The sequence below is a fragment of the Chaetodon auriga genome, chromosome 19 (assembly GCF_051107435.1).
Source record: "Chaetodon auriga isolate fChaAug3 chromosome 19, fChaAug3.hap1, whole genome shotgun sequence".
Classification (NCBI taxonomy): domain Eukaryota; kingdom Metazoa; phylum Chordata; class Actinopteri; order Chaetodontiformes; family Chaetodontidae; genus Chaetodon; species Chaetodon auriga.
Window position 1 is genome coordinate 19,520,693 of NC_135092.1, and position 25,703 is coordinate 19,546,395.

Here is a 25,703-nt window from a genome sequence, read left to right on the forward strand (position 1 = left end):
CCATGTATCCTCTGGAGGAAATGAATTACGGGGAAAATTCAACTCATAGAGCAAAAATGGCAGTTCAGTTTGATTATTGATTTTTTTTTTTTTTAAGTTAAATTAAGTGAGAATTAGAAAGTATTGTGTTTACAGATTTTAGCAGATTTCTCAGCTGCATGGCCACACAGAAGTGATTTTTTTTTTTTTCTCTCTCTAATTGTATTGATCTCCCCTCCAGCTCAACATGCGGGGCAGTAGCGCTGACCACTTGTGTCCGCTGGGTGGCAGCACACGACAGAATTGCGTCTGATCTGCCCTGAACGTCAGATGAAGAAGTTAGCACAACATTCAGTACGCTGCTGCCTCTCAGCGTACAGAGCAGCATCCAGTGGACCAGTCTGTCTATGAAATTAATGTTTCTATCGCACTAACGGGTGGTTATTTCTACTACATCTATATTGATTTTTGATTTTTCACAAGGACCCGAAGGAAGCCCGAGAAGAACCGGAGGACGCGGGAGACTTTTAACAAACCGTTTGCTCTGCCTCCACTCTGCTTGCTAGCTGTTTGCCAGGAGAGTTATTTTCTGCGGTCCGAGGAAACATGAGCTTTTTTTTGTGAGTGATTTTATCATGAATGGTTATTTTGCCTCGCCAGTATCGCGTTGTATTCGTAAAAATATCAGCGGTGGTAACGCCACACAGCTAGCCTGCTAGCCATAGCACAGTACGGGATCAGACTACTTCCCGGAATCACCTCCGAATGTGTCGTGTGATTCGCATCGCTTTCTGTGGATTTTTGTAAGAGTTAATGTTGGCATCAATAGTAGATAATTTGTAATTGTAAGAGTGTCTATTGCTATGTTCTACTTCAAAAGTTAAACCTACACAGGACCGACCCCAGAGCAAAATCAAGTGAGGGGGGTTTATAGTCTGGCCTGGATATTTGCTGGTACGCACAGTTTGTTGCCACGGGCTAATCCAGCTCGATGTGACAGAACGCAGCATTCAATCTCTGACCAAATATTTGATCAAAATGACACCTTGTGCTTTTACTATTTACACGAAAAAACCTGTTTGGGATTAGATCAGAGGGTAGACATTAAATGCGCCCTGTGGTGAGGATGTGTCTGTTTAGGTAAATGGAAGAAGAGGAGTCGAGTTAAAAAGCCAACACTCAATCCCTAGAAAGCCTTTACTAGTTGTAATAGGTTGTCACTTTTTACCTATAAATTGGGCCATTTAGCTCATGAAGCACTTCGTTTTGAGCATTTGAAAGTGACACGAAGGTCCAGAGACACATTCGATGAGCTACATCTGATCCTGACTACTTAATGCTATCATAAGCACAGTTCAGCTGAAGGAGAGATGATGGGCCTTATTTGATTTCTGGGTATCTGGTTCAACCACTGCTCTGTCACAAACGGTCCATGCTCTTGCTAGAATAATATAAAATGAAGTAGGATTTGTGTGGAGATGGGTGTAAATGCTCTGATTAAATGAAAAGCTGTTTTAGAGTGTGATCTACCATGTTGTGATGACTCAAAGATTCTTGTTTAATGGGGCAGCGAGAGGGATTGAATGCAGCACCTCTCCAAATGGCCTCATTAAACACACAGAGAGACATACTGTTCTGTCCCCCACACCGATTCTGCCAAAGCCAACAAGCTCAGCTCTTTTTGCCAGCTTTTTATGAAGATCCTGACTCCTCCTGAGCAAAAGTCCCTCACCTGGTTTGTCATCATGTCTGACTGCCACCTCATTCATCACATCACTTGTCTTCCTCTTTGAAATGTGACTCACAGTGGAAACCGTGCATCCAAGACGTTCAAGCCCAAGAAGAACATCCCGGAGGGTTCTCATCAGTACGAGCTGTTGAAACATGCAGAGGCTACGCTGGGAAGTGGAAACCTGCGCATGGCCGTCATGCTGCCGGAGGGCGAGGACTTAAACGAGTGGGTCGCAGTCAACAGTAAGCACCAGTTTTACCTTTTGTTCACCCACTTTACCTTCACACACCTTCTATTTTTATCTGTCATTCCCCTCCTAGTCTTTATATTTGCATGCTTCTCAGCCGTTCTGCCCCAGAAATCTCAATTAGTCTCCATCAAGAATCAGTTGAGGGTGAAGTATCAGGGTCTTGGCATTCCCTCTAAAGACCACGTGCATTCATGTTGGGAAAAACCGCTGTGAATGTTAAATAGACTTTATTGTCTGTTCACGGAGAGCCTTGTTTACTTTGCTCTAAATTGAGACAAATGACTGGCCAGCAGAAGCTTCATTTCCTCTTGCGTCAGTGTGCAGTTAGAGTTTGGGATGTTCAGTGTCTCAGCATGTCAGCAATTGAATTAAGTTCATATTTAAAGTCCTTTAACTGCAGTAGAACATGAAGTGATTAGGATATGAATTTAGATCGGAGACGGTGTAATGCAGATCACAAAGAAGAGTCGCGGATGCATCATTGAATTAGTTTTTCTTTGATTTGGCTGTCGTGCTGTCGTTTGATTCTCTTTAAGTTAATTGCAGCTGATTTGTTTGGTATGCACTGCGCAGTTCTTCAAACGTTTTCATGCTTTTTGGAATCCCTTTGGAGCGCAGGAGAGCATGAAAACTAGAGTGACTGTATTTATCCACTATTATCTGTGACATTTACTCAACAAGTACAGGCACCTACGAGCTTTCTGTGCGCCGCCGTGTCGGCTTGGCTTTGTCATCGTTGCAGTGCTTGTGCTCTCCGGTTTAGTGGAAATGGATGGATGTTAGTCAGTGCTGCGTGAGCTGTTTTAACTTGCACAATAAAGGGAAGTTAGAATAACTCGACTTTCCTCATGATCTCTGCTCACTTCTTTTTTTTCTTTTAAGATTCTTTGTTTGGCGTTTTGCTCGTAATGGATAGTGGCAGCAGAGGGAGAGAGGGTTATGACACGCAGCAAAGACCCGACCAGAATCAAACTGGAAAGGTTATGTGGTATGCATCTTCACCAGCAGGCCGCCACTGTTTTCCACTTTATTTTGACTGAACAGCAATTCTTTCTGTATGACCCGAGCGTCTCTGATGCTGTGCTTGCTGTCTCTTTGCAGACACCTCGGTGTCAGTCTAGGCGCTCTGAAAATTCGTCATGGTGACCGTGACTTTGGCGCCTGTGACGGCAATGTGTTGACCAGTTGACAGCGTGGCAGAGGGGCACCTGATTTATTGGTTTTTCCCATTCTCTCAGCCAGCGGTTGCATGCCGTTTTAGGAAGCATCTGAAATTTTACTTGATGACATTGAAGGACGATAAAAAGCTTCATAAAGAGTAGCTGTGTATCGCCTTGAAATGCATCCGTCCGAGTTAGTGAAAGTACCTCAAACGCTGCTCTCCTCAAAGGTCGCGAGCAAGCATCAGCTCTAATTTAACAGCTTTACTGAAGGTGGTCAGCTTTTGACCAGAAGCACTAAAATCAAGTGTCTAATGTGCATTTATGTCATTTTTAAAGTCTCTATTGAGCCTTGACCCGGCTATGAATGCAAACTTTCTGGACAAAGACAACTTTACTGGAGGCTGAGTAAACCCATCAAGCAAAGCGGGGACTCGGTGTCTTATTAAACAGGACCTCACCCAACACATATGTCACATCAGCTGTTCAATATGTATTTTTCTCTGGGAGATTAGCAAGTGGAACACCAACACTAATGCTGCCAACACTTAAAATGGATCTCTCCAGCTGATGGAAAGCCAGAGTTGGCTGTGTGCCCTTGGGAATGACTGATAACAGTTTGTAGGAGATAACTGGAGGGTGCCCTGGTCCACAGTTTAGACCGGGTAGTGAAGTGGGGCTGGCGAAGGCCTGTGGGGAAACTCGATGCCAGCTGTTTGTGCTGGCACACGCAGCACTCGGTCTCACGCACGCTTGATTTGAATATGTTCTTTCTGCTTTTTTTCAGCTGTGGATTTCTTCAACCAGATCAACATGCTGTATGGCACCATTACAGACTTTTGCACAGAGGAAAGTTGTCCAGTCATGTCTGCAGGTCCTAAGTAAGTTGATCATTGTCTGTCTCTAAGTGTGTAGTCTCATAAAACCAACCCTCAAGCTGTGCTTCATCTTGGCGTGTCGAGGCTCAGCAGGGTGTGGGGCTAGGGATGGGACAAAATAACTGTGATCAATTAGCATGAAACGTGACAACACTCGATTCAATTCAGAATACAGCACACTTGTAGTGATCACGTAAACACCTGCCTGCCTTCGTCAGTAGTCTGGCCTTCTGCTGCCGGGCTCAGCAGATTCTCAGTGGATGTTTTACCGGCTAGCGTCTGAGCTCACAAGGTTTCTGTTAGACTGGATTTGCTGGAAGCGACTGACTGACGTCTTATCTAACTTTAAGCTGGAAGGAAACCACGAATATTTTAAAATGTAATGTTTGTCATTTATGTTTCCTGTAGGTATGAGTACCATTGGGCTGATGGAACCAACATCAAGAAGCCCATTAAATGCTCTGCTCCCAAGTATATTGATTACCTCATGACCTGGGTGCAAGACCAGCTCGATGATGAGACGCTGTTCCCTTCAAAGATCGGTATGCTTTGTGTACCTCAAAGCCGTCTTTTCTTTGTGTGGGTTTGATGTTTTCCTCCCTGGTTTCCATTAGTGCTCGGCTCTGAAGAAGAGCAACTCTGATACGCCTGCTGAATGTCCAGTGATTAGATGTGTGCTGACAGTTTTACCCAACGTCTGTCTAATGTTAGAATAAAAAGGCTCTGCCACCCACAAAAGGGTTATCACAAAGAGGCAAAACGGCCGGTGTCTTTTCTGTGAAATTCAGCTGGATTGCAAAATTAATGGATGTTAAAACTAAATTAGATAAGCTGTTGAAAGTTAGAGGACGCATTTCGGGCATGTAGTTTAGCCTGAAATGCTAAGTGAACAGTAGGTGAATTAAAGATAAAGCTGCGTGATGTGGACAAGGAAAACCCGTGAAGGGAAGATGTATTACATAAGCAGACGGATTATTGGTAAAGTCCTGAGGGCAGATCATCTGGGTTGTCACATGTAAATATCAGCTGTTTGCTTCCTTTCAAATCCACTGATATTTCACAAGTCCTCCAGATGACACACGCAGAATTTTCTCTGGTTAACAATGAGCACAGTCAGAATACATACATACCAACGCAGCTCTCAGCCTCCCAACCAGAAGAGGCTTGTGCTGTCTCGGGTGGAGCATTAATAGAGTTGGATGGCAGCCAGCACAAATAAAGGTCTCATTTATTCCTCAGTACTTGTCAGTGGAAGGAGCCAGTGATTAAAGGTGCTCATCTGGAGTGATGGAATTTGTTTCATTTGGTATCCTTTTGTACCGGGGAACCGCAGAGCCTTTCCCCACCTCAGATAAAACAGGGTGAAAGTTCCTCGTGGTGCCTTTTAATGTTTCTGACCTCGTAAGGAATAATCAAGAGTCAAGTTTCATGTCCAAAGGAACAAAATTTAGACGAGTCTTGTCCTGTCTGTCACTCGTCTTTGAATAATTGATGTGGAGCTGTACTGTAGGTACTGTAACCCTGTAGGAAGAAGCTCTCCACCAGGCCTCTGTGCTCTCCAGCTGTTCACCACATCTGAGCTGCAGAGAGCAGCTCTGTTGTAACAGCGTCAGAATTTCCCACCTACACATGAACCCTTCGCCGTGAGTTGGTTCTGAGCTGCAGTCATGATTGTTTGCACTTCCCGTAAATCGTGCTGCGGCCTGTCTGCGAAAGGCTTTTGCAATCCAGAGAACATACCGTGGCTGCGTCTGCCCCCATTGCTCTGAGCCTTTGTGCCTTATTTAGAGGAACATTGAGGGGTAAAAAGGGAGGAAGAAGAAGACTGGGTGAACTTTTTATATGTCTGTCAAGCCCTCCAGTGCATTCTTTGTATTTAAGCTACACCTGAAGAACCCAAGTTTATAAAATATCAACAATATTTTGGTATTTTGAAACTCTAAAAGCCTTAAAAAGTCCCCTTTACCACTGAGTGTGTTATCTGTTTGTGTGCTTGTTAGCTCGTAAAGTGAGATGTGTTTCTGCATGTAATCTCTGTATGAAGCGTCCAGTGTGCTTGGTTGTTTGCGTGTGTTCTTATGAATGTGTTTTTATTGGATGGTCTGGTCTGGCTGTGGGAGACAGTAAAGTAACCTGTGCGTTGAAGGAATCTGATACGTCTGATCGCTTCTCCGTCTCGTTCCCAAGGCGTCCCCTTTAAGCGAAACTTCATGTCAGTGGCGAAGACCATCCTGAAGCGCCTGTTCAGAGTCTACGCCCACATCTACCACCAGCACTTTGACTCTGTCATGCAGCTGCAGGAGGAGGCCCACCTCAACACGTCGTTCAAACACTTCATCTTTTTCGTTCAGGTGAAGAATCGCTGCCTGTCATGTGTTTGTCACTCGAGTCACGCTGCGTCTTAGCAATGCAGAGTGCCGCACACGCTGATGTTTGCTCCCTTTGTCTCTGCAGGAGTTCAACCTCATTGACAGGAAAGAGCTGGTCCCACTTCAGGAGCTGATCGAAAAACTGACAACCAAGGATAGATAAACAGCAATGTAATCCTTATTTTATTGGTCTTCTAGTTTTTGCACAGATACCCACCCCACCCTGGCTGTATGTATGCAGTATATACTATATTTCCATTTGGGGAAATGTTTTTAATAAGGCCAGGAAGAAGGAAGGGTCTTGATAGGTTTAAGGCACCAGGACTAATGCAATCAGGGATTACACTCGTAATTGAACAAACCACAGATTAACATATTTGAGAAGATGCTTTTAGCTGTATGTAAAGATCCCCAGTATTCAGTCAGGGCTGACTTTAGGATGATAGAGACATATGCTCATTAGTTTTCTATGACACTGCACAGATTTTTTTTTTTGTTTCACTTGGATTTATGGCCACAGGAGGCATTTCCATGCTCTTAGATTCCCATTTCCAGCTCACCCGCAGGGAAGAATAGTGTATAAGCAAAGTTGCTATATGATAATAGGAGGGCTTTTTTAGTGTTGTGGCGAGAATTTAAGACAGCCTTTAAGCCAATTTACCTTCAGTAGCTAGTTATTTTCTTAATTTATCTACATAGAAGGATCTGGGTTGCTGTTCACATCTGTAATAGCCCACATCTGTCGGTACAGAAGAACCCTAAGTGCCTAGCATGGCTCATATTTGCCCTATATCAACAGTGAGAACTGTACGAAGATAAAGGCCATACACCACTAATGTGATGGAGAAAAACTACATTTTCCCCCACCTCGCTTTTAGTTTCCGGTTCTTAAGTTCCTCTCGCGCCCCTTTTTCTATTTGTACTGTACCTTGGTTCAAAAAGTATTTTCTCTGTAAAACCATAGTGATCACCAACCTTGGTTTAGTTAGAAAGTCTCTTTTGCGAGTGTTCTGTGCAGGCGATGATCCATGAATGTGTTGAAGGACGTAGAAGTGAGGCTAGAATATTGTCATGTGGTAGCAGGGACTGAAAATGAACTTAACTCTTAGCGTTTTTTCTTGTGACATGTTCCTGTGTACTAGATTTTCTTCCCTCAGAAAACTTGAAGTAGAAACTAATATTTAGGAAAAGCATTCAAGGGATCTAAAACCTCCAACTGTACATAAACGCTCCGAATAGAACTAGAGACCAGTGTCTGAAGCCACGACCGCCGCTGTTTAAGAACACGAGCATTTAGAATCGGATCCCTCCGCGTCCCTTGTTATCTCACGAGCCATAAAGCACTTTGAACAAGTTTCCTGACCTCTCTCGCCTGAATGTTTATTCTGCATAGACTGCTCTTTGTGAGAAGCCCTGTCATGTGACCGATCGTAGCGTCCCCCCTCATGTTTCCCCAAATGAATGTTGAATCGCTTAACCTCGGCTGAAATTGGCTTTAAGGCACAAGTGAGATTTCTTCTGCTTTTGTATGGTCTGAGTTGTTTGTCGCCGTGCTTCAGACAGCAGATGCATGCCCCCCCCCCCCCCCCCCCCGATCTCAAAGTGTAGTATACTATGCAATAATTGACACTAAACACTAAAAGGGTTACCAGTTGGCTCATTCATACTTTATCTATTATTGGTTTTCCTTTATAGTGCTTCAGTTCTGGTGGATGATAGATATAGAGTTGCTTCTCTTTCAGGTTTGGTTTCAAAAACAGTGACATTTTATATTTCTTCTTATCTGAAATTTGTCAGAGAGGTGTAATGCTTCAATGCACACGTGTAAATACTGAGGGTTAGACCTGTCTTGAAAGTACTTTTCAGCGAGCATGGAGTGGTAGCTTTTGGTTTAAAGAATGCGTCGAGTCTTTTTAGAGGCTGCTTCCCCGCCCTTATTTGGATATTAAAATAATGTTTGTTTTAATCGTTGAGTATCTTTTTCCACTTCCCTAGCTAGCTATTATGAATGTTACTGCTCACCAGATATCTGAAAATGTAATAGAAAACCAGTCAAATCCTGAAAACATAACATAGCCTATTGCCTACAGTTTTTCCTCCTTGACTGTAATAATTGATGAAATGTTTGTAAATAATGGCTTGGGGTTTTCAATGCTACTGAATTGATTTATGCTGTTTACAAGGCAAATAAAGGTGGTCTTGACTCTTTGAATGAGGTGTGTGTTTACTGCATGGCGTGAGCTCAGTGCACTGTGAAAGCACTGGTTCGAAGTCCTCGAAATATTGTACTTTTTACTTCACAGCTGTAGTTCCTTTTGTATTAAGGTTTTTACATACAAAACATGTTATTTCATTTATTTATAAGATACAATGCATTGTTGTATATATAAAGCAGCTGAAATTAGACCCTCCTCAGCCAACTACAATACTGAAGTACTGCTTAAATGTTTATGCATCAGTAATAATGATCCAGTGATATCGTTGATGGGGAGCATTCTGCATAATGAATACTTTTATTTTTGAGTTTTGCCAGTACTTTTGTGCTTTTACATAAGTAGCCTGTTCTTCAACCATTGCACTTAAGTACAATTCTGAGGTACTTGAGTACAATATTTATACTTAACTACATTTCAGAGTAAAATACTGTACTTTTTACCCCAGTGCATTTAAAAAAAAAACAGCTGTAGTTACTAGTTTGCAAACAAAATACATGATCAGAATCTAAAGTATGATGCATTTAAGTACCCAACAGTATATGAAATAACTTTTGGTAGGCGCCTTTAAGTACACGTCGCTGCTTGTACTAATACACTTGTACTTGAGTAAATGTACTTGTAATGCAGTATTTTTATCGTTTGGTATAACTGCTTTTTAATGATGTGAATACTTCCTGCGCTGGTTGCGTCAACACGAGCCGGCGGAGCGGGAGCGGTCACGTGAGGGAGAGCAGCTGCCGCTTCCTGTGCGGAAACACATCTGCGCGAGCCGCCGCTTCCTGACGTTTGTACCCGCCAAACTTAAAGGAACAAGGAGCACAACAGCAGCTGCAGCGGCCGCTTCGACTCGATCTGAAAACTTACTTATTTGCTGAAAATGTCTATTATTCCAAAGAGACGCTGCCCGGATCCGATGAACGACTCGATGGAGAAAAGGATAAAGCGGATATCGATCGAGGGAAATATCGGTGAGTGCGGAGCTTGTTGTGGCGAAAGCGAAGTTCCACATAACAAGCTAACTAGCTTAAAATCTGAACTTCAAGCTAGCTTAGTTAGCAGGTGGTACCTCGGACGACGTAAACAAACGTTTGGCTGTGATTGCAGACAGTGATAGATATCCCTTTATTGACTGATGTTCTTGACATTAAAATCTTGCCGCCATATTCCAGAGTACTGTTACTGACCTCGCTAAACTATCAGCTAATGCACTCGTTAGCTAACATACCTGCACGTTAGCTTATGTAGCATGAGTTGCTACATGATTTATTCCATATGACTACTTGAATCTCTGCATCTTTTGTGTTCAGCGGCGGGCAAATCTACCTTTGTGCGCCTTTTGGAGCTGGAGAGCGGGGACTGGGAGGTGGTACCAGAGCCTATCGCCAGATGGTGCAACGTCCAAACAAAAGGCAGTGAATTTGAGGTATTGACGTTTACTGCATTTTGAAATAATGGTCCGAATTCGGTGTTATCCGCTGACTCCTGCTTAGAAATCGCTTTCTTAAAGAGGCAAAACGGTGTGTTTATAAACTGCATCTTCGCCATTTTGTTATGCACTTTGGTCCTTCAGAGGAACACGATCCTCCAATCCTCTGAACACTTATTTAGCATGCACTGCACACATTAAGATAACTGGGAGAGTCTTCATCTGTATTTAGAGTGCAGCTGCCATCTGTCTGTATATCTGCGCTGGTCACTGGTTACCATCACTGCACACCCAGAGCAACAGATGGTCTCCCTCTGGGCAGATGACGTGCCATCATCGAGCCAAACATCTCTAACGTCCCACACAGCTGCAGGCCCAGCCTCACCCTTGAGATCATTTTTAGCGGTCCAGCGCACCCACATATAAAGGAGCAAGCAGCATATTCAGGTGCCTGCTTGATTTATTTGAGCCGGTACTTTGAAGCATATCACACCATATGACAGTGTAGTTTGTCTCATTGCGACTACGAATGTTCACTGGATGAATGTCGTTTGGAGATGTGTGTATATATCATGAGGTGAGAGCAGATTTGATTATGTCGCACACGCATGGACAAATTGTTCAGGATGAGTAATTGCTTTTGCAGCAGGCTGGAACTAATGATTTATTTCATACAGTTGTCTCCCTGATTTAATTGCCTGGTCTGTGAAACATTAGAAGAAAGTGGAAAAATGCCAATCACAGTTATTCAGAGCAGAAATAGAAGCATGCACATTATTTCTTTTGTCTGACCAACAGTCCAAAGCCCAGAGATGTTCAGTTTACTGTCACAGGGAAAAAGAAAAGCAGCAAATACTAATAACTATATCTGAGAAGCTGGAATCAGATCATTTTTGGCATCTTTGCTTCATGAATGACTTTAAATGATTCATACAGTTGTTGCTGTCAACTGTACTTTTATGATATTACTAAATCTGTTAGCATGACAGATTTAATACAATAAAACTTATTCCAGAACTCCAATTAGACCAGTTTAAGGAACTGGTTTTGCTGTTGTCTACATGAAAGGTATCATTCTTAAATGCCTAAACAATAACAGTGTAAAGCCAAAGCCAAACTGTAAACTGTGTGAAGTAGTGCTGAACACTGCAGGACACACGGTGCAGTACAGTGTAACATGATGTTATGAGGGGATTATCAGTACATACAACTGCCAAGGATTTCGAACAAGTCTGAACAGCTCCAGTGGTTTGATCGTGTGCCCTCTGCTGGTCGTGAGACAGACTTGAGTCCTGCACAGCTGTGAGGACAGTTGGACAGCTTCACTCGTGTGTCTTATCACAGAGAACTGAGGTGAATGTGGAAAAGTGGGATGGTTCATGGGTTAATTTTCACTTTCGTCATCAGAGGTGTGCCCTTTAAATGGACTGAGGGAGTTTAAGAAAGGCCTGCCTCGATCACGGGTCTTTGATGTCGTGTTGTCACAGTAGGTGGGAAGGAGACGTGTACGCACAGAGTATTAAACAACACGAGCATCGATATAATTCAAGGAATTAAGAACTGCAACTGTTGGTTGATTGGCAGCACTTTAAGGAACTGATCAATTGGTCATTTCTCCCAACAAAAATGCCAAAATATTATCCAGTTGCAGCTTTCTCCAGTGTGAGGATTTGATGCTTTTCAGCGTTACATGCAGTAATCTTAATTAATCGCCTCAAGAAAATAACACTGTGGGGAATTACATCAGAAAGTTTTCACTATTTTCTGACATTTTTTAGATTTAAGGATTAATTGAGGAAATAAGCAGCAGATTAGTTTATAGTGAAAATAATCTTTAGTTGCAGCTTTAGAGTAATTACGACTATAAAAAGTGTCAGCTAAGAGTCTGATATACTGTCCTAGCAGCCACTGCAAATTAAAAATGACCAGATTTTACCAATGTGATACTTCTACAAATACTTGGACTGCACGTTAAGTGGATTTATTGATCCCAGTGGGAAGATATTCAGTATTCAGGTTTTATGTCCTAGGAGCTGACCACGTCTCAGAGGAGCGGAGGGAACGTATTGCAGATGATGTATGAGAAACCGGAGAGGTGGGCCTACACCTTCCAGAGCTACGCCTGCATCAGCCGGGTGCGAGCTCAGATCCGGTCGGCCAACGGGAAGCTCCGAGAGGCCGAGAACCCCGTGCAGTTCTTCGAGAGGTCCATCTACAGTGACAGGTATCAACAGAGAAATTCAACACGTTTTAATTAAAAGTGCCACATATCTATATCAAATGCAAAAGCAGTGATATACTTCTGTTTTGTTGAAACTCCTTGTCCGTGAATTCCCCTCATGTTCCAGGTACATCTTTGCAGCCAACCTCTATGAGAGTGAGTGCCTGAATGACACAGAATGGTCGGTCTACCAGGACTGGCATGGCTGGCTGCACAGCCAGTTTGGCAAGAGCATCGAGCTGGACGGTATCATCTACCTCAGAGCTTCACCGGAGGTACTCTGCCCAGTCTCCTCAGCTTCTTTGTGTTATTCTTTTACATCTCAATACAATGATTTTGCTGTGGACTTTTGACCACAAGCACTAGAATTTGAACGCACACACAAAGACGTCAATCATTTCCTTTTGGTGTGCAGAGATGTTTAGAGCGGTTGCGCTTGAGAGGCAGAGAAGAAGAGCAAGACATCCCTCTAGAGTATCTAGAGAAGCTCCACTTTAAGCACGAGAGCTGGCTGCAGCACAAGACCCTGACGTGAGTCCACGCACACGCACGCACACACAGACGTTTGTGGCACATTTTGCGTCAGAGTGGTAATTATCTGGCTGATCTGAAGTCCCCATTGATGCCATAACCTGAGGGCGACCAAGGGTTTGAAGCCGTTTTGGATGCATGTGATCTGCATCCGCCACAGCCTGAGTTTAAGGAGTGGACGAGGCTGGAAATGGCTTGTTTGTCCGGTTCATTATGTGCACAAGATTTCCCCACAAACATGAAAGCTTTGCCGCTTCATGTGAACAGTTAAGCATCACTAACCGCGCGTCCCCTCTGGCCCACAGCACCGACTTTAAGTATCTCAGTGATGTGCCAGTCCTGACCATTGATGTGAATGAAGACTTTAAGGGGAATGAAATCAAGAGAGCGGACATGATCGAGAAGGTGAGTGAGAGTTAAGCCTTCCGGACACTTCCAACAGGACTTTGAGGTGAACTTTACAGGAGTCGAACATCCTGTTGGCCTTTTCTACCCACTATAAACACAAGGAGGGGATAGTTTATGAGTGCACTCCTGATTCTAATAAAGATGGGACAGTGTGTAAAGCTGAAAGCAGAATGCGATCATGTGTTTACCGAAGTCTTCCTGAGCCCATGCAGTAGTCTCCTATGTTAAATGGATGTAATTTTTGTGTATTATTGGGCCTTAAAAGTCTTGTTTTCTTAAAACAAGCAGAAAAAACTAGAATTGCAGAACTACATGTGTGTCAGTATTTTGAAAGAAGACGCAATAAGACATGAAGCTGCACTAGAATCAAGAAAATGACCTTTTATTTGTGGATTAACTGAAGAAAAACCAGGTGATTTGAGTTGGAAATGTTCAAATTTTGCTTGAAAACGAGACTTTTAGGACTCCAGAATAGACGAAGTGATTCGCGCTGAGCTGAGTGTGATGTCTGATACTGACACACACATTCACACACTCAGGTTTCACCTATGGAAACGAGGCCTGCGGAGCTGCTGGTGTAGCAGTTTCATGTTGATGGTAAAACACAGGCTCTTTTTTTCGCCGAGACTCCCCCCCCCCCATTCCAAAGTCATCAAGAAAATGGAGTCACTTCCACACAATGCTTTGCACAAATGACATAAGCCAACTTGTTTTTCCACTTCTCGTCAGCTGGCTCAGGTGTTGGAGCGAAACAAAGACAGTGAACTGTGTGATTCTCACCGACGTCTGTCTTCGCTGATGCTGACGGCTCCACTGTTCTGCTTCTTTTTCAGGTGAAAGAGTTCCTGATCACGCTATGAAGACCACGTGCTGGTGGAAAACATGGAGTGGATGCGTCTTTCCTTTTCAAACAATGAAATGCATCAATAATGACTTTCCTTTTTCTGTACAATCATTAAAAATGATCTTGTCTGTTCCATTTTTTAAAACTTTTATACATCTGTTGTGTATTTATATAAATATATGGCCACCGGTCCATTCAAAACTGTTAATAAACTTGAAAAACATGAGTAATTTTGAGTGTATTGAGTATTATTGTCAAAGTACTGAAGTGGACTTAATGCCAGCTTCACCAGAAGATGTCGCCAGTCTCCACTGCAGCAGTCCACTCAGCTATTTTTGACCGCTGAGCTCGCCTTTACCTGGTAGCTCCAAGAGGATTTGATGAGAGTTACCTGAAATAGGTGCTTAAATGTTCTCATATAATGCTTTCATAATGACAGATCGGCTTGTGTGCTCATGCACGGTCAAATCAGCACTGACTGGTGTTTATTTACTACTGAAGGTTTCTGTGTGATAAAAGTCCGAAATGAAAATCACATGTTGTGCAATTATTCATAACAAGCAATGACTTAATGGTGTGATATCTGTGAAAATGATAAAAGGAATGAACGTTGATGTTGAACTGCATCCAAACACAACAAAGCGCGTCAGGCTTGAATGTGATTTGATTACTGTAGTAGTAGTAGTAGTGGAAGCAGTATTAGTATTAGTACACTTATTTAATGCACCAGTTGAAATGATAATCTGCTTCTTTCAGTTGCAAAGTGAACAATAGAGAAACCATTAGTCAAGTTGAAGGACTTGGTGCGCCACCCGAGAGTAACTTTCTGACCTCCACCCCCCGGTGGCGTCACGCAGGAGGAGGGATGGCACTTTAAATATGGAAAGAGACACGCTGCGCTCACAGAGGCTCCGCACGCTGCCAGCGAGACGCCAAACCAGCCTTTTCCTCACCATGACGCCGAGGCGCGACCTGAGCCAGCACAGCGCGATATGAGGATTGTGCGTTACATGTTAAACTTGAGTTGTAGAGTCGGAGAAGTCACTCCAGCGAGATAGCCGCGGCTCCTCGACTTCTTTCCTACTTTTTTTAACACTTGAAAAAGCGCGAAAGCTCCTCAAGGGGAAGATTTTCAAACACCGACTGCAAGAAAGACTCGTGCTGAGCCGGAGGACAGCTGATCATCCGGAAAGTTTGTCACCATGAGTTCCGACAAGAAGTAAGTTCACGATCGTCTCTCTTCTTCTCTGATAATGTTGGGAACTTCACCTGTGGCTTCCCGTGCTGACCAGGTGTAAAAGTGTGGGCATCAGGTGAACATCGTGCACCTATTGAGACACATTCAGCGTGTCATTGGAGGGTTTTCTGTGCGTAAATCTGGATTTACTTTCCAGCTGGCGCCAAACTTTCAGTAAAACTTCACTGGAGTATTGATCGGGCCGCTAATTAAGTTTATACACCTTTTCATTGATTAGAGTTTCACCCTTGGTTGGATAAGCCACCGTTGCCGCACCGCTGCGGCTGTGAACGGTAATCTATTTTCCAAGAACCTGTCACTTTCGATTAGAGAGATGCAGAGAGCGCAGGCCGAACGGAGAGTTGTCCCCAGCGCAACACGATGAAAGCTGCGCGTATGGCTCACAGACCATGTGGTGCATGAGCTGACAACCCCCCAAAAAAATCCACTTTCAGCGAGTGCGTCCACGTTGCGCAATGACGCGGGCGCCAAAGCCGCAAAAAGTCAGACTTTGGTTGCTGTGAAACACGGAAACGCGTTCACTTTTGTGACATGCACCTGGAGCTCATCAGCTGTTTGGTGCAGCCAGTGTGAGTGTGTTATAGATATCAGGGTTTACAGTATCAGCCTGGTTTTTAAAAGGTTGGACACTGTTAAACACCCACTCAGAGCAGCAGTGAGTGAAACCAACAGTAACCCACTGTGACCTGATGTGAGAAGGTGCCCTGCCCCTCTTTTACAATGGCTGCAGAAACTGTGAAAACCTCATCTGATTCCTCATTCTTCTGTCTTTGGTACGGACAGTGGATGGGGAAACGTCTCTCTTCTTCGTGCCATCCATGGCATGGCAGCCAGCTGGCATCTTGAATGATCTTTTTGTGCTCCGCTGAGTGATGTTCTGTGCAAACAGATATCCATCCATTTCCTCATCCATTCAAGTGTTGTCGGAGGAAATTCCAAAAGTCAAGGCGGACCTGAGGAGCAGAGAGTACAATTCAGTGATTGCATAAGAGCTGCAGAATCACATGGCCTGTGTCCTTTGTCACCTCTCTGAGCTAGACAGTTCTTTAAATCAGACGCTTTGATGAGTAAACCTTTAAACTACTGACACAACTTTTTATATTCTCCTCTTTTTTAAAAACAACAGACTCCAAACATACTCCGTCCTTGTTTTGCTCCTTTAAATCATTGCAAGTTAAACATGTTTTTGTTTTGCATTGTCGGTCAGACAAAACAAGACACCTGAAGATGTGACTTTGGACCCTGGGGAGCTGTAACTTCTTTTATTTTATTTTATAGACCAGTCCATGTATAATAATGGAAATCATTGTTAGCTGCAGACATAAAATAACCACTCTGATCTCTCCTTCCAGTGTCACTCACCTCTGCCAGACTTAAAGTGTGGCTATAAAAAGTTTCCTGTTCTCAAAAGTGGATTGCGTAATAAGAGCGGTTTGAGTAGCTTCTCTGGGCATTTTAATACTTAAACTTCTCGGCATCCAAATGAATTTTAACTGCCTGAATTCATGCTGATCGCTGCCCCTGTTCACCCTGTCAGAGGGGAGCTCAAAGCTGTCCACAGCCCCCTTTCAAGCCCCTGGGTTTTGACTTTTTGGCCATTTAAAATGATCACTTTTAGTTGGAGCATCATGTTAAGGCTTCTGAATCATAACCATGCAGGCTTGCTGCACTGCCTGCGCTGGGGGCACCCGCCCCCGTGGTGAACCTGGCCGGTGGGATTGGGTGCGTCATTCTGTAAAGAGATGGGGATGATCCCTGATCCCGAGCAGCTGATCCCGGCTCCTCACGCACCGGCAGGTTTATCCAGCCTCACGAGGTCACCGAGAACAGACGCAAAGTGAGAAGTTCGCCAGTGGATGCAGCTGCTTGCTCCGACCCTCACCCAGCTTTTTTTTTTTTTTTTTTTTATTAATCAGGCAAAAGAAGTCATAGCAGGAAATGAAAAAGGAAGATCAAGAAGATTTCCTGCTTTTGCAATGAATGAGAAGACGCAGGATCTGATCTGCTTTATGTTTTCATACGCACGATATGCATTGAGCCTCCTTTGTGCCTCATGCTACCTGACTTTGACTTGATATGAAGAGTTAATGCTGAGTAGATTACTCACTCAGGTGGCCTCATTCTTCCTCCTCCTTCATCCCATTTTACGCACCAGTCTGAATTTTTGATTTAGCACTCTGCTCAAACAGGAATGCTGAACTCTCTTCCCTTGCATCCTGTATGTCTGTGTGCCACCTGTGGCGTGTTCCTCATCATGAGGGTCCCCCTGTCTGAGGCCTCGCCATGGAGTGATTAACATGGCTCCGTTGACTGGCCATAGGCAGCAGTAAACCTGCTGCAACATGAGCTTCCTTTGCTCTCCTGTGCGGCTTCCTGAAGGCCCTTGCACTGTGTTACATGACCTGCCTCCATGCACACACACACACACACACACACACACACACACACACACACACACACACACACACCATCCACGACCCTTTAGTTTCTGTTGCAGGAGTAAAAGCTACAAGACTGAGCTGAGTTCCTGGAGAGATCCTGAAGTGTTGTTTCCCCGTGTGTGCGATGTTTGAATTGAAATGACGCCACCCATTTGTTCTTTTTTTAGTTTTCCAATGTGCGTGTTTGAATGCTCCGGGACACTTAAGGCTGTAATAGAATAACTGGTTAAGTACATGTTCTTCACGAGAGTAACTCCCTGAAGCTGGTGCTATTTTCTGTACGCTCTGTTCTGGAGGAGTGCGAGCAGAGCTGAACACACAAAGAATTCTGGAGCTAAATGATCGCGTCCACCCTCTCCGCCCGGTGTGGTGTGGGAACTTGACCCCCTCCCCTTTTCTTTTTTTTTTTTTTGGAACCAACAATGTGCAACAAAAGGAGGGTACAGAGGCTAATCACTCTATTAGCATTGCCTGTGAACTTGGCATCAAGCCCGGCCACTCCTCCATCACTTGTTTGATCTAGGAGCTGGTCCCTCAACATTCACGTCTGTTTATGAGCATTATACCTCGATCTCTCTCGAGGACCAGATACCATATCCTCTGGGGGAATTCAGATGAGCTTGCAGTGCAGTTGGAGGAACAAGTTGTATCCTTCCTGACTTTGTTTACTTAGCGATTTGTGTACACTGCTCCCATCCCCTCATTTTTCAAATTGTGTCATCCTCATTCGGGGATGGTTCAGTGGCGAATGCAAACCGTTGACGTGTTTATTGACATTCTTGATATGAAAAATGTTTATTTTTGGTCTTTTTATTTAACCAAAACTTCTGTCATAAAGCAGTTGGTCAGATTGGCTACAGCAGATGAATTCTTAATGTGATGCTTACACGCTTCCTCTTCTTTGCCAAAAGTGCATTGTGAGATGGAGGTTTGGAGTATGTTGTGGCCTAAACCACCTTTCATGGCCTGGATTAGTCCACACTTAGCTGCACTGGAGGAGCCACATTCCTTTCAGTTTTCCAACAAGGTCGAGGCTCGATGATCAAAGGGAAACTCCAGGTCGTGCAGCCCGTGAAGATGTCTCTGACGTCACTGGGACCAGGAAGTAAATATAAGGCTTTCTTTGTGCGCTAGAGCGGCTGGCATGGCTGTCAATCAAACACGGCTAATGTTGCCAGTCCGTCTTACTGTGATAAAAGTGCAGTGTGATTCATGCATCCACCCACTGAGGAGAAGGAGCAGTTTTTACACAGAATGTTATTGTGTGCAGCATTGTGGGTGGATGGGAAGGTGACATTTTGGTCATATGTGGGTGATTGCATCAGAAATGCTCATGCACATTAAAGCTTTCCAGGTTAGCAGATTTTGAAGCCTTGCTGTGCCGGTATTCATCATGTTTTTAAACACATTCTGCTGCCCTATGTGGTGATCCACATTTAACCGTTGTCCTCTTTTGCCTCACAGAGTGGAGGATGAAGCAGTCTTGGACAGAGGAGCATCCTTTGTCAAGCATGTCTGCGATGAAGAGGAAGTGGAAGGTAAGACGGCTCATTATCTTTCTGATTGACACGCGATAAGCTTTAACTTAACCCTCTATCTGCCCTGCTGAAAACTGTGTTTTCCCCTGTAACAGCAGCGCAGCATTGAATGAATCGATTCCACTTTAGCTTGACATTTCTGCACAGGGAGATGTTCTTATCCTGTCCGGCACTGGCTGTCAGCTAAAGCCACAAAAGAATTTATATGGAGACGCCCAAACGCGTTTACTGAGATGTTCACATGTTTCCCAAACCAACATTTAAGGGTGCACACAAAGAGAAGCACGTCAGAGGTTCTGGCTTTGTGTCGAGCTGTTTATGGGAACGCAGTAGTAGCTGCAAGATCTGTTGCCTTCCCTGCGTGGGAATGTGGTGGAAGTGCTTCGTTGGTGTGCACCTCAGGTGTTCTTTGGTTCCTACAAGGAAGCACGACTGACCACTGAAGTGTGAAAGATATCATTACAACCTATAAGGCGTGTTTATGGCATGCATGGTCGAATGGGGGAAAACACACGGTTGCATCAACTTGGTCTGCTCAGCCCAGTCTTTGCAAAATTCTTCTCTCTGCCCCCTCTGTCTCTCTAATTACTTCCTGGAGACGTTAAGTCATCATTTCCTGTATGAGCTGCTCTGCAGGAAGTAGTTGGCATTCATTTAATACTGCAGTTTGACTGATTGACAACAGGGTCTATTCTTCCTGGTTGGGTAACAAGCCAAAGACCAACAATAGTTTCAACATCCACACAAGAAAAACACAGAACATTGTGTCAAGGCAGCCTTGTGATGAGCAAACACTAGATCAACCAGTCCCTGTTGCTTTTGTCCCTTCAGTGGTGATACGGATTACCAGCATTCAGGATTAATGTGATTTCCTTTTGTGAGTGTAATCTGACCTGCATTCCCTCTATTGTGTTGCGCTGTGGCAGGTCACCACACTGTGTACATCGGTGTGCACGTTCCCAAGAGCTACCACCGGAGGAGACGCCACCGACGCAAGTCGAGCCACAAGGAGAAGCGGGAACGAGCCGAGCACAGCGTGGAGGGATACAAGTCAGACGGGGAGACCGCTGATGAATCCACTGCAAACATCCTCAAACCTCTCAGTGAGTTCTGTTAAATTCAGTGAAAGCATCCAGTGTGCAGCACGCAGTTCATGGCAGTCACATTAGTAATGGTTGTAGCACTCTTGAGATGTTGGTTAAGTCTGTTGTTTGAAGTACAGCAACAAATCAGAGCCTGCAGGATACGAGTGCTTCTGCAGTTAAGGAGGTAGTTATTCAAGTAGAGGAGGGGGGGCTGGGTGGGGTGGCAGCCAAGAAGACAAGCTACACCAAACAGAATTAATAGACCAAGAGGATGGGAACATGTTGAATACTAATCTGAAAATGACACTGGATTGGCTTAAAGTGTGTAAAGTAAATACAAGAGGGGTATTATCTGTCATGATGATTAACACAGGACTTTGTGGGATTTGTGGGGAAGGATTCTCAGAAGCTAAAAGCCAGGTGGATGCAAAGAAATGAGTAACAAAGCATTGGAGGCAGCACAAACCGCAAAATATCAACATGTTTCACAAGCTAGAGGAGGATATTGTTGCAGCAAGTGGGCCTGACCCAACTCCAGTGCTGAGAGGAGCAGTGAGAGAACAAGTCAGCGTCAGATGTGTGGAACAATCCATCAGACAGTGGTAAAGTGAAGCGCTGGAGCGGGACCTACCAAGAGCACTAAATGAGATGCAAAATGCACATTGAGATTGTCTGTCTGAGTCTTCTTCCTGCCGGAGGAAAGCACACCAGATGTCTTTCCTATATGCAGAAGCTTAAGAAAGTGGCATAGTACAACCATTAATCCCAAGATCGTTTTCTAGAACAGGACGAACAATAACTTGAGTCTTTGGATAAATCAGTTTTAATCCATATGTCTCCTGAATGTACGACCCTGATTCCACAAAGGCCGGGACGCAGTGGAGAACGTAAATAAAACAGGATGTGAACATTTGCTAATCCTTCTGGACATATACTCAATTCAAACAGCACAAAGGCAAAATATGTAATGTTCTGCCTCATCAGCTTCATTGATCTTTGTAAACATATGCTGAATTTGATGCAGCAACATGTTTCAAAGGAGTTTGGACAGGAGCAACAAAAGACTGTAAAGATGTGGAACGCTCCAAAAACACCTGTTTGGAACATTCCACAGGTAAACAGGCTCATTGGTAACAGGTGATAGTGTCATGATTGGGTATGAAAGTCGTTCACGAGCGAGGATGAAGCGAGGTTCAGCACTTTGTGAACACATGATTGGATAAAGGACGTTACTGCATGGGCTCAGGAACACTTTGTAAAACTGTTGGTAAACACAGATAGTTTGCAAATGATTGTTTTTATTTCCGTTTTACTGTCCCAACTTTTTTGGAATCAAGGTTGTACAATAAGAGCCTCTTTTTTTTTTAGTGCTAACATGTTAACACAGGTGAGAAAGCATCAAACAAAGAGCCCTCAGAGTCAACATCGTGACTTAGCGCAAGTATACAGTAAATTAGCCTGATAATTGTACGTGGATTCCCATGTTGTGTCTCCAGGCTCTGTACCACCACACAAACCTCTTGGGTGGGTTTTTGTTTTTTTGGGAAAAAGCACCTAAACATTACAATCTGGTTAAAAGCTATTTGCAAGACGTACAATTATCACAATACTGTAATTCACCTTTAAAATAGCACATCCTGTAAACTGCCACAATGGAGGAGTGTTTACACTCTGCTTTACTGCCGCTGGAGGTAACCATTAAGGTCTCAAAATGGGATGGAGATGGGAAAAGACAGAAGAAAATGCAGGGATTTGCCTTCCAACTCATCGGGGCATGTGGGGACAGTGACGGTAGCGCGAAACGGTGATGTTTGAAATCATGTTCAAGCTCAGACGACGCTTGAATCTCATATGGAGTGAAGTCTGTGGGGAAATATGGGAAAAGGAACAAGAATATTTCATGACACAGGTGCACAGGAGAGGGATGGGAGGATCAGAGGTTGCAAAACAAACTCCCACACACTGTCTAACTTGCTGTCATGCACTTGCACCGAAATCTCACAAATAAGTGTATTTTTGCAAGCTGGACAGTGTGCAGGAGTTTTCCTTGTGCAGGAGTTCGCTTGCAAAAAGAGGTAAAATTGCACACACCAAGGAAAGTTTAACTTCTCTGTTAGTTTGTGCAGCCAAGAATGCACAAAACACTTTCTGTGGACATACAGTAGAGCAGAGTTTCGAGCAACACCCATAGATCCTGAGATAAGGTGGTCTGGTAGAGTAGCAGGTACATCAGGAAACAGTAAGACATGCTCAGATAGGTTTGAACGTAAAGCAGGGACAAGGATCATCCGAGGAGCCACAGAGGAAGAAGCTCTCAGTTTGGAAGAAAAGATCCGTTGCTGGACTGGCCTGTGATTTGCTGCTGACAGCGACTAATGGCTAGGTTCCCTCTTTTCTGCTCCCGTAGTGTTTCAGACTACAGGCCGATGCACTGTGCCGCTTAACTGCTTGTGTAATTGCTTGGCTGCAGTAATTGTGTGAGAAAAGGTGCACAAATCAAACCTTGAGGAGAACTAGATGCTTCTAAATTGAAATTGGGAGTTTTGCTATCACAGATGAGACACAGCAGGACTCTGACGCTGTGTGGTAAGGATCAGGGTGGGAGTATCAGGCATCAGGAGGAATTTACATCTGTTTCTTCATCTGACAGTCTTTTTTTATATATATGCAGCAGCTGTTGCAGCCTGGTGTTCACTCAGCGTTTATTCAGGACCTCAGTTACACACATGCCTCAGCGTCATTGGTTTAGCAGCTCTGTAAAGTCAAGCATGGGAAATAGTGAATGAATCAGAGAGTAAAGGTAACAGTAATCTAGAAACTGAAGCACTCTGAGGCCAAACAAGCCGAAAACGCCCCCTTTGTCATCCCACCGTCATCATGCCGGCACCGCGTCAGGCCTCTGGTTCCCAGACTCCTCGCAGCAGACAAACACTTGATTAATCCTCTCACGCTGCTCGCTCCTCTGACGCTGTAATCCTCCTTTGTTACACCTCACGCTCAGGTGTAAACCAGTCTGTGTGCTTAGTCATCTGAAGGTGCCACAGTATGATAAGAGTTTTGCTCACGTTAATCTCTCTCTAGATGTCGAAGGCTCTGCCTGATTGCTTAGTGAGTCAAAGTTTGGTTTCAGGTAAACAAAAAAGCGAAGCTATATTGTAATGTTTTTAACCAATAACAGCCTTTTCTGTTACATTAGGCAATGCAGCAGCAGATATGTCTATAAAAGGTGATTAGGTGAACTATTTGTTGATGTGATAACAGCTTTACAACCATTCACTGCTCAATTAAGCATAATCAGCATCGTAAAACTCAGAACAGTAGCGGCGGAAATTGTGAGTTTCGTCATAAATTGTGACCTCAATGCCAGCGGTGCTCAATGTTACAGACCTTTTCCAAGTGTTTGTGGTCTTAAATGAATGCCCTTAATTCACCCCTGTAGCATGTAACGTGTGTATGGTCCAAACATGGCAACATTTGTGAAGATGCAAACAGTGCTGCCGGTTGTTCATCCATAGAATCAGACTGTAAATCAGCAGGCGTGAGGGGGCAGACGTGGAACCAGCGTAAACACAGAAGCAGGTTTTTAAAGTGAACTTTGGTTCACTTTAAATGCCCCCTTTTGAGACATACACACACACACACACACACACACACACACACACACACACACACACTTCTTTCTCATCCCTCTGTATCTCTGCAGAAGATCTGAACTCCAAACAGTCTTGCATGGTTGAACGAGAGGGCGGAAGCAGCTGTATGATGAGGTTGCAGCCACTGTTAGGATAAACATTTTTCTCCAGTCGAGCACTAAACCGCTTCAGCGACCCCCTGCAAAGATTTTCATATTAGATTCTTGCCCTTTATTTGTTAAGAGGGCACGTTGCCTCTCGCTAACTTGCCTTTACCCTTCTGCTGTCCTCCCTTCTGCTCGCACCACTAGCTCTCTGTGAAGTGCATGATGATACCAGGACTGGCACGTGTGCATCCTGAAGTTCCCTAAAAGCAGCATGCGTGAAAATGCCGAGGGCTATAGCGGCACATAAACGTGACGTGTGGGTAACGTTCAGGCTGACATGCGCCAGACGACCAAAGCCCCAATTGAAAACACTCGCCGCTCGACCGTGCACACAGAGCCCTCCACTTGTTGAATTTTCCGCTGTTTTGCCCTCCACCTAAATCCTCGTAATCCTGTTGATTCTGGCAAACGCTGTGGAGCTGTCCACTTAAATGTTGTGTGTAACCACAACAAAGGCCTGGTTTTCATTGATAACAGCAGTTGTGAGACTCATGAGGTGAGCGGTGTTGTGTACACCGTGCGGTGTGAATACGTGAAAAGTCAGATTCTGTTAGCCAACCAGCAAAAAGACAACAGGAAGGCCCCCGTGGTCATGGGGACGCCTGAAAGACCTCTTGTTTCTGTTGTGGGCCGTTGGTGGATGACGTTGGTTTGTGTGTGTGTGCACTGCACGCTGATGTACAAGATGAGGAAACACCAAGCGTTCCGTATCTGGAAGCTGTTTCCAAGGCACTGATGCTGACCTTCATGTAGCTTAACATTAGCTTTTCTCGCCACAGCAGAAGAGTCCTATTTTAAAAACAACCATGCTAAATTAAGCCTGGCAGCGCTGTGTCAGGATTAAAAGGTTAGTGGCACTGTTACGTCGTCGGGATGTCGGCCTGTGGAATCCTGATGGATGCAGTATATCAAGAGAAAGCTGCATAAATAGCCTCCTGTGACTTAGCACTTAACCTTCGCTTTGTCTCATCGCTGCAGTTGCACAACTTTCCTAGAACCGTTCTTCCAATGCACATCCCATTAAAACACAGCATAGAAAACACTGGGATTCTCCTAATTGTTGTATAACTGGGACTTCTTGCCAGACGTGGAGAATCCTGAGTTCATAGCTACTTCTTTGAGGTTGTAAATTCTAAAGAGGCGGATGAAGATCTTGTCACACTTTTCTCAGAAGGAAGTAAAAGTGAAATGTCAAGGAAAGTTCTCCACCATGCAGGTGTGCTGTCAAAGTTTTTCCTTCTAGCTTAAATACCAGTTGTTTTTTTTTTGTTTTCTTTCATGGGTTCAAGCAGGTCAAGGTGTCTGTCATGCTGCACGGAGAGGCTGTTTTTAACTTCCTTGTGTCAGACAAAGTCAGACAGGATTGATTTGTTGGTTCTTAACATGCATCTTCCTCCCTGCAGTTTCTCCAGCTGAGAGGATCAGGTTTATCCTGGGCGAGGAAGACGATGGCCCACCTCCGCCTCAGCTCTTCACCGAGTTGGACGAGTTACTGTCTGTGGACGGGCAGGAGATGGAGTGGAAGGAGACGGCCAGGTGAGCCGCAGAGCCGGACGTCTTTCAATCTG

General features: G+C 44.3%; 3 protein-coding genes across 6 annotated transcripts in view; all 3 read left to right on the plus strand.

Annotated features, from left to right (window-relative positions):
• The first annotated feature begins 323 nt into the window (after positions 1-323).
• Positions 324-8,580, plus strand: LOC143338108 (MOB kinase activator 1B). The gene is made up of 6 exons (XM_076758276.1): positions 324-599; positions 1,787-1,953; positions 3,909-4,002; positions 4,408-4,541; positions 6,187-6,350; positions 6,454-8,580. The coding sequence occupies exons 1-6, from the start codon at positions 586-588 to the stop codon at positions 6,529-6,531; spliced, it is 651 nt and encodes a 216-aa protein (XP_076614391.1). The 5' UTR covers positions 324-585; the 3' UTR covers positions 6,532-8,580.
• Positions 8,581-9,271: 691 nt separating this feature from the next.
• dck (deoxycytidine kinase) lies at positions 9,272-14,242 on the plus strand. Its single transcript, XM_076758103.1, has 7 exons — positions 9,272-9,552; positions 9,892-10,007; positions 12,041-12,234; positions 12,359-12,506; positions 12,647-12,762; positions 13,068-13,167; positions 14,004-14,242. The coding sequence occupies exons 1-7, from the start codon at positions 9,462-9,464 to the stop codon at positions 14,028-14,030; spliced, it is 792 nt and encodes a 263-aa protein (XP_076614218.1). The 5' UTR covers positions 9,272-9,461; the 3' UTR covers positions 14,031-14,242.
• A 691-nt stretch (positions 14,243-14,933) lies between these two features.
• LOC143337854 (electrogenic sodium bicarbonate cotransporter 1-like) overlaps positions 14,934-25,703 on the plus strand; it is a 28,334-nt gene continuing 17,564 nt past the window's right edge. For all 4 annotated transcript variants that reach the window (XM_076757786.1, XM_076757783.1, XM_076757782.1 and 1 more), the window contains exons 1-4: positions 14,934-15,233; positions 19,178-19,251; positions 20,178-20,354; positions 25,539-25,671. In XM_076757786.1, the coding sequence (XP_076613901.1) occupies positions 15,217-15,233; positions 19,178-19,251; positions 20,178-20,354; positions 25,539-25,671 (401 nt within the window). In that variant the 5' untranslated portion in view covers positions 14,934-15,216. The remainder of the gene's footprint in view (positions 15,234-19,177; positions 19,252-20,177; positions 20,355-25,538; positions 25,672-25,703) is intronic.

Bases quoted from the DNA above. Each gene is read 5' to 3' on its own strand.
- LOC143338108 (XM_076758276.1), top strand. The intron at 1,954-3,908 runs GTAAGCACCAGT...GCTTTTTTTCAG, and splicing joins CGAGTGGGTCGCAGTCAACA to CTGTGGATTTCTTCAACCAG. The intron at 6,351-6,453 runs GTGAAGAATCGC...TTGTCTCTGCAG, and splicing joins ACTTCATCTTTTTCGTTCAG to GAGTTCAACCTCATTGACAG.
- dck (XM_076758103.1), top strand. From the start codon at position 9,462: ATGTCTATTATTCCAAAGAGACGCTGCCCGGATCCGATGAACGACTCG. The intron at 9,553-9,891 runs GTGAGTGCGGAG...TTTTGTGTTCAG, and splicing joins ATCGATCGAGGGAAATATCG to CGGCGGGCAAATCTACCTTT. The intron at 12,507-12,646 runs GTACTCTGCCCA...TTTGGTGTGCAG, and splicing joins ACCTCAGAGCTTCACCGGAG to AGATGTTTAGAGCGGTTGCG.